The sequence below is a fragment of the Passer montanus genome, unplaced genomic scaffold, assembly GCF_014805655.1.
Source record: "Passer montanus isolate IOZ18808 unplaced genomic scaffold, ASM1480565v1 scaffold67, whole genome shotgun sequence".
NCBI lineage: Eukaryota > Metazoa > Chordata > Aves > Passeriformes > Passeridae > Passer > Passer montanus.
The window spans coordinates 3,827,771-3,836,396 of NW_024371815.1; the positions used below are offsets into that span (position 1 = coordinate 3,827,771).

The following is an 8,626-nucleotide window of genomic DNA, read 5'->3' on the forward strand; positions in this document are numbered from 1 at the left end:
CTGTTCACAAAAATGCTGAAACACAACTAATTGATTTTGATGTAGCAGGCAGCTACATTTCATTTGTGTCCTTTACATTCAGGACCATTAATAAAGCATTTTTGTTAAGAGAGGTACATATAGACAAATTGAATTAAGTGCTGATCTACTTTTCATTAGATTTTTCAGACAAGTGTAGTAAAGAAAACTGCTTTACAGCAGAAGGCTACTTATTGACAGAAAAGCTCTTCTTTTTTTCTAGTATAAACAGTATTATTGGTGTAGTCTATTTAAAAGAAGCTTCTGCAGTTTTGCATGAATTTCAGTTTTCCAAAAGAAAAGGGGGGTGGGGGAAAAAAGACTGGTATTGTGGTAAGATGTTATGTCAGGACTAAGACAGAGGATTTTATTACCTACTACTTTCCTTGCCTCTTTGCCTTTTTTTTTTTTTTCTGTAAGATATTGACAATCCTTCCCTACCTTATCAACTGTTGTGCAATTGAATTAAAAAATGTTTGGGATAGTGAAGAACATGTGCCAGAGGAGAGATAAACTACTTAAAACCTCTTCTGCTGCTCTCCAAGGACTGCCACTTCAAACCAATACCAATGTATTTCCTTAGCTCAGATCAAGTGTGGTAGTCACTGTGAGTTGAATAAGGGCTGCCACTTCAAACCAAGGCAATGTACCAATGTATTTCCTTAGCTCAGATCAAGTGTGGTAGTCACTGTGAGTTGAAGACACCTCAGCCTTTCCCACAAAACCCAGTAACAGCTCCTACCCCCACTGGAGTGGGGCTGGCATAAAGATCTGAACATGACTCTCAGCAATTTGCCACTTTCTGCTTCCTTGAGAAGCAGCATTTCTATTGTTTCTCTGTTTTCTACCTCCCCTGTTCTTTCTTATCAGCTCAAAGTGACTGGGACCCACAAAACCGAAGCCATCTCTGTTATCGAAATAGGACCTAGGTATATTTTTCAATGTACCTGAGATTCTTCAAAGTGCTGATTATTTCTTTCTCACATGACTTAAGTGTCAGACTCTCCTACTTCCACCCTGAAACAGAGATGTGCAGGGTGTATAATATGAACTGATGCTTTTTGCTAAAACTAGACTATATTCAGTGTACCATTATTGATGCTACATAGCCTTTGGGTGCAAGTGCCAAACTGTATTTCTGGCTTAATTTCAAGGACAAAGGACAAATTTAAGCTTGGTGTTGAACACTGAAGTGAGCAATCCTCTCTCTGCTTTCTCCCGTGACAAATTTTGTATGGCACAGGTGACCCACAGATCTGGAACACAAATTAACATTTTCTATTGTGCAATGAAAAAGCCAGCTTCCTCTACTGTACCTGTGCACAGTAGAAAGAAGGCATGCAAATATGAATTCCCTCAGTGTTGTGGGTAGCCATTTCCTCATCCACTGTTCCCCCTTTGAATTAGAGCTTTTTCTCTGAAGCATCTAGTTGCTTTCTGCTCACCAACAAGGTCATAATGAGCAACCATAAAAACGAGCTCACAGAGTTTTCACATAGCATCTGGTCTTCCTTTTGCACAGCTTGTAGATATTCTCTCCTTCTTGAGAGCAGTCATAGTTTAAGGTCAGAACCTTCTCCTGAAACGGATTTTATTACCAAAAGTTCCTACAAAATCCTTAGAATTCTCAGATGCTGTTCTAGCCAATACCAACCCTCACAGACCAACAGTTTTCTTCTCTGAAAAACAGATGCAATCACATAATGCTCTTCACACAGCTTACACCAAAAATATACAGTCAAAAAAACCCTCATCCACATCCTCTATGGGCTTGAACAGTAGTCAAGAGTTAAGCAGAGAGGATTGCATTCCTTCTGTTCTCCTACATTTACGCACAAACATTTGCTTAGATTCCTCCAGCATGTTTACTAAAAAGGAGGCAACGTTTCAGGAGGCTCCTGAAGTCCTTGCCCACTGTGAGTATCTTCCTGACTCACAAGTAAATTCCACTCAAGTTTTCTGAGATTACTCACAAAGGCTGATACAGGCCAACGTGTGCAAAGCTGCATGTAGACTTTCATCTCAGATCTGCTTGTCAGGAATCACCAGTGCTCTTGCAGCAACATGACTCTTGTGAACAGAGATCGCACAGAACAACAAGGGCCTGATTCTTATTTCAGACAATGATTTAAAGCTGTGATCCTGTCAAATCTCCTATTTATAAGGCCTCTTCCATCTGCCTCAAGCCCTGAAGAGGCTAATTCTGCATTTCTCTCTCACGCAAAACTCCCACAGAGGTGGCTGAGGGACAGCAGCACTGAGTTCCCATCCCAGCTAAGTTACACTGTTCGATATTTCAGTACTCAACCAACAACAGCACAGTTCAGAAAATCGAAAATGAAACATCAATGTCTCACTTAAGAATGACAGGAATTTTTCTTCACGGTGAAATGAGCAAATGAAGAGTTAAAGATCAAGTACTTGTTAAAATCGATATGGCTTAGTAGCAATATTTCCTTCTTCCACAACAGGAGAGAGTATTTCAACCGGTTTCTCATAGCTGATCAAAGAAACAACTCAGCACATTTTACACATATCTTCTCCCTTTTTCTTAAGCTAAAGCTGCATAGACTATTCTTCTCCTGTAGATACTATTAGCCAGCTTACAGTTGAAGCACAACCACAGTATGAGTAGCAGAGCTGAAAACTTTTTATGGAAAGTTAACACCACACAGTATGTTACAAATTCCAGTCTTCAGCTATTACAAGTAACAAGAGACCAATGTATTTAAAAAAAGTAAATCAGCCCCATTTTACTTGAAGCATATTCAGTAGTTACATTAAAATTATTTTTATAGAAATCCTTTATATTCACTAATTTAGAGGGAAATGCACTTAGAAGGGGTGTAAACTGCACATCTTTATTAATGAATATTACTTTTATTTAGCTCAGAAGAAATAAGACTCTCTTGAGGCATTGAATCAGATGAGTAACTGTGACAAGAAAAATTAAAACCAAGAAATACCCTGGTTTTAACTATGTTGCTGCTCATAGATATTCAGTACCTGCATCAAACCCTTTAAAATATTTGGAAGTGAAAAACAAACAAAAAAAAAATTAGAAGCATTATTTCTTTAATGTTTATAATGACCACAGAATATTTTTACTGCAAAGAATTTACTTTTAAGGCACATCAGTCATTCCATATATATTTTTTATGCTCACTAAAATCTGTCAGAATTTCATTTCCATAGACTGCTTGAATTCTACAAGGAAAACAGAGGGGGAAGGACTGTTCTTGCAGGCCACAGAGCTCATTTCAAAAACAGCACAACAGTGAAAGCACTGTGAGTCTGCAGACTGGGAAACCCCTCCAAGGGAGCATTAAGTGACAAAAGCAGACCTTCATTTGGCAGGAATGGGCACCTCTAATGAAGCTGTCCAGGAGCTCAGAGGTAGCAGCCAGGTACCATATGTTGCTTTGGTTGCTCTGGTGGTTATAGTTTATTCAGAGTAAACAAACCTGAACTTTTTAGCTACATTGTTACCTAAAAATAATAAGAGCTAGCTTCAGCTCTTCCTGATGTAACTTTAATAAGAACTCTCCATTTTGCAAAAGAGAAATGGCTTGTAATTTTCTCCTCTCAGTTGCTATTTTTATCTCTCCTTTATCTGTCTCAGGTATGCATTTGTACCAAACCATTTGTTATTTAAACAAAACTCAAATCTTTTCACACTCTGAGCCTTATTTCAAGAAGGCATCCCATAAGTTACAGATTTAGGACTTTGAAAATATCTCAGTTGTTTACTTAGCGAAATCCAGCAAACTTCTAATGCATTTGATGCAATCATCTAATCCCTACTTCAGCACAACTCCCACTTGAATTTGAGTTAAAACTGTCTATTGAAGGAACAACCAGAACCTCAGTCACTGACAGTCTCCTTTGCCAGGGTTAAGTGAACCAAATGCTTATTTTGAAAAACTGATGAAACAAAGTGACTGCTCTATCCTTTTTCCTTATGCTACAGAGAATTCACAATAAGAGGCTACAGACACTTTTCAGACAGAACAGAGGGAGAAAGGAAGGGGGTATCAATTCCTCAACATAGATTCAATTCAGCTGTTTTAAGAAGTCTGTTATAAGGGATTAGATTTCACTTTTTTTTTTCCAAGAACTGTTTGCTGTGGAAAGGTGCATTTGAGGCAGATGCCAAATCCTGCTGCCTACGGAAGGAGTGATAAACATAAAAAGGAGCAGTATTTGCCCCATGAACAGAATACACACCTTGCAGCAGCACAGCTGAAGAAGGGATGTAAATGCTCAGTTCACTCTTACACTTGGTGTGCATTCAGTGATGAATGCACAGACACCAGTCCCTGCCTCTCATTTTCTTCACTGCAGTTTATGACATTTTATAAACCCATGGGAAATATAGTTTGCTTTAATAACTTTTCAAACTATGCTCCCCTCTTCTGCCTCTCCTCCCTAGAAAATCCTCTAAAATCATAAACTAGAAATGCAAACAGAATAAGCGAAAGCAAACAACATTAACACCAAAGGTTTGGAGCAGCTGCACCTCCTTTTGAGATTTGTTCACATACACCGCTGACAATCTGCAATGTATGCTTCTCATTAAAAAATAAATACAAAAGATTTAGTTGCTCTAAGACTGTAAATATGAAGGATTTAAAGACCTTAGTAGCGGGGTGATTGCTCTTCCTCTGAAAACCTACATATCAGAATGCCTTCAACTGCCTGCCTGAGAATGAGGAGCACACATCCAGCCCTGAGATTAGCCTTTGAAGGGAGACTGAAAAAAAGGGAAGGAAAAGTTCCCCATGGCACATAGAAGTGGAAACTTGATTTTTTTTTAATCTCAAATGTTAGGCAAGTTTACCAGAGTAATTTTTTTTTCTCACTATCTGCTCCAGGACAGCAAGGTCCTTAGGTCCATCCTGAGAAGGATGGAGCAGGAATTTACTGCCTGGTGATCCAGTAGGAGGAAATGAGGTCATGTGGTATATGTGTTCTTTTTCATATTTCATGAAAAAATGCAAGACTCCCAGGTTTGTCTCACTGACTAATCAAAAACTATGGGAAGATAGGAAAAATATTTCCCATCCAGATCTACAGGCAAAGACCCCTCCAAAGGAAAAGAAAACCCCTTGCTTTGTTTGACTTCATCCCTTGAGCAAAATCATGATTCAGAAGGTTTTAACAGTACAAAGGTTTATTTAGAAAAGAGTTTGGATTGTTCTTTAGGATTTTTTTGGCAAACATTTAAATCCTTTCATAACTCAAAACACTGTCAGTGCCTGGTACTTTGCACTCTCCTTCCCCACACAAGCAGTAAAAGCCAATTTCTTACTGGGACAAATCCACCATAGGCCCCAGCTGCCCTATTTATATATACTAAAATCTCCACCACCACTGCCACTTAACCCTCTCCTTCTGATGTCTCCTTTTGTTTCCCCACAAAATTCCAGAGCCCGTGAAAGCTCACTGCCTCCCAAACTCAGTGCCTCAGCCTACTTTCCTCTGTGGGCTCCCCGTGCCCTCTGTCAGAGTTCAAAGACAGTCACTCCCTCCCCCTTTACCCCTCCACACTCCAGCACGGCTCCCCCAGCTCCATGTCACCATTCTGTACCACGGTGAGTGCCCTCAGCCTCCCTGACACCATCCCTGTCCCCCACAGCATCTCCCTGCTCCACCGAGGGGGCGAGCCCTCTTCCCGCTCCCTAAGCCCAAGCCCCACGTTCTCTCCCCTCCCTTCTTTTCCAGCATTGAGCCTTCTCTTTTATCTCTACTCCTGCTCGAGGCAAATCCATCCCTCCAGCTCAATGCCGGAAGTTCTTCTTCTTCTTCTTAAAAAGAATGTGTTTAAAGGACCTGCGGAAGTCCTGGTTGAAGATGGTGTAGATGACTGGGTTGAGGGAGCTATTGCAATACCCAATCCAGAAGAAGAACTTGAAGAGAGTCTCAGGGACCTCACATGCCTCCCGGCAAATACCATAGAGGCTGTAGCTGAAGAAAAAAGGGAACCAGCAAACTACAAAGACCCCCATGACCACAGCCAGCACAAAAGTGAAGCGTTTCTCCCGGGCCTGGGCAACTTTCTTACGGCAGATGCTGCTACGCTTCCGGCGACGGCGATACGAGAAGAACTGCATGGAGCGATTGCTCGCACGGGACAGACGGCTACTGGAGTGCTTGGAGGAGTATGAGTAGGAGAAGGACTGGCTCTTGCTTTTGCGGCGATGCTCCTCCCGGCTCCGCCTCCGCCTGCTCTCTGAGGTGCTGCTCTCCTCCAGCTCAATGTCCTCCAGCTCAGAGGCTTTGCGCCAGTGGTGCACCGAGTAATGTCCGTTCTCTCCCAGCGGCATCCTCAGGGACGTGCAGCCGCCGGCAGCGCGGCTCAAGCCGTTCTCAGTCTGGGAGGACCCCTCTGGCATCGTACGCTTCTCAGAGAGGGTCCTGGTCCTTAGCTTGGCCACGCGGTAGATGCGGATATAGACCAACACCATGATGAGGCAGGGGGCAAAGAAAGAGCCAATGCAAGAAGAAAGGATGTACCATGTCTCGTCATTGAGCTTGCACTGGGGAAAGACATCTCCTTCAGGGTCCCGGTACACGGAGATCAATGGCGGGAAGGAGATGATGGCTGAAATGAGCCACACGGTGAGGATGATGGCCTTGATCCGCCGCGGTGTCCGTTTGAGGTTGTACTCCACCGCCTGTGTGACCGACCAGTACCTGTCGAGGCTGATGGCGCACAGGTGGACGATGGACGAGGTACAGAACAGCACGTCCAGCGCCAGGTAAATGTTACACCAAGCCTTGCCGAAGTACCAGTAATTCATAAGCTCGTTGGCTAAGGAGAAAGGCATGACCAGGGTAGCCACCAGGATGTCCGCGCTGGCCAGGGACACCAGGAAGAGGTTCTGGGGGGCTCTCAGCGCCCGGCTGGTGAGCACAGCTATCACCACCAGCACGTTGCCCACGATGGTGAAGACGATGAGGAAGCCCACCACCGCCGCCAGGCTGGCCACGGCCGCCGGCGAGTAGGGGGAGGGCGGCTGCAGGAGGGCCGAGGAGGACGGCGAGGCGGGGGGCAGCGCCAGGGACTCGTTGGCGGAGCCCAGGCTCGTGTTCACCAACAGCAGCAGATCCATGGTGGGTATGCGGGGCGCCGGCGTCCTAGAAAGCCCGGCGGAGCCCCGCGGGGCACGGCTGGCCCCCGCCGCCCGCCCGGTCATGCCCGGCTCCGGGCAGCCCGCGGCTCCGGAGAAGACTCCGCGCGGCCGGCGGGAGTCCCCGGCGGGAGCTGGATCCTCGCAGGGCGCGGGGTCCGAGGCGGCAGCAGCGTCGGCATCAACTCCCATGGAGCGGCTCCCATGGAGCGGCTCCCGGCGGCTCCGTCCCACTCTGGCTCCGCGCTCCCAATCGCGGCGTGCCCCGCGCCGCGCGCATGCTCAGTGCCCGCAGGTGCGGCCGCCGCCCCGTGGCCGGCCGGGACCGTCCGGAGCGGGGCCGGGGTCGGCGCCGCCGCTCCTTCATCATCGTCACCCTGCCGCGGACACCGAGCCGCTGCCTTCCCGTGCCCATTGCCCGTCTGGGCACTGCCCGTGCCCCACCCGGGCCCCGAAACGCGGTGTCCCCGAGGGAGCTGCAGTCCGGGACGCGTTCACTTCTGGTGCCCGGGTCATGTTCTTTACAAACCTGTGCGTGGTGAAGGCACTTACGCGCAAGGCAGCGTCTCTTTCACTGTGAAACTTTTACAGTAATAAAATACTTGTAACGATCCAGAAGCTGTAACCGAATGTCCCGGGGTTTATGGAGTCAGAAGGGATATTCTGTTTCCAGTTACCTTTGTGCTGCTACCAGCGCTGCCTCCACTGTTCTCCGTCTCTGCATAACTTCGTGGATTGGAAGGCTTGGAAGTGAATATTTCCTTCTAATAAGGAAAATTCCTCTGGATATTATGATCCTAGTATCCTATTCCTTAAGCAATTTACTCCGAAGGTTTTCTTTTGTTTGGTTGTTTGGTTTTTTTGTTGTTTTTTTTTTGTTTTTTTCACCTGAAGTGTAATTTGCGAACATGTTGTGACTGCATGTAAAAGAGAAAGGACATGGTGTTGAAACTAAGCTCTGTCAGGTAACAAACTCTAATTAAAGACTGAAATGTGGAAACAGTAACCACATTAACAAAGTGTAGCATATGGAGCAAAATGAAATTGAAATCAGTTGTCCTCTCAAGCCCTCCTTAGCAGACAGGAATCTGATAAGGAGAACTCTAAAACGGCTTGCAAAGCCCCAAGAAGATTAAATGAATGGAAGCTGAGGGTTTTAAAGTTAAAACAGGAAGCAAATAATAAGTTTCTGACATGAAACCTGAATAATCTCTGAAGCAGCTTTCTAATATTTGTGGTCAGTTCCTCATATTTGGAAGTTTCATAATGGTATCTAGAGTCTGAGAGGGCAAGGTGCAGGAATTTAAAGTCTAAGCTTTGATGTGACTGGGATTATGGTGAAAGAATGTGTGATCTAACTGATTCAATATGGGTTTAAAATTTAGTAAATACAAGCTACAAAATGGCATTAACATTTGGGATTCAGGATCTGTCAAAAAAGGGAAACAAAACCTCCAGATACTCAGTTAAATTAC

General features: G+C 44.9%; 1 protein-coding gene across 1 annotated transcript; it reads right to left on the bottom strand.

Moving 5' to 3' along the window:
• Positions 1-1,136: 1,136 nt before the first annotated feature.
• On the bottom strand, positions 1,137-7,185 carry LOC120511618 (alpha-2C adrenergic receptor-like). Its single transcript, XM_039728932.1, has one exon. It carries the CDS (start codon positions 7,131-7,133, stop codon positions 5,799-5,801), a length of 1,335 nt encoding a protein of 444 aa, XP_039584866.1. The 5' UTR covers positions 7,134-7,185; the 3' UTR covers positions 1,137-5,798.
• Positions 7,186-8,626: the final 1,441 nt, after the last annotated feature.

Coding starts and splice junctions, on each gene's coding strand:
- LOC120511618 (XM_039728932.1), bottom strand. CDS start 7,133: ATGGATCTGCTGCTGTTGGTGAACACGAGCCTGGGCTCCGCCAACGAG.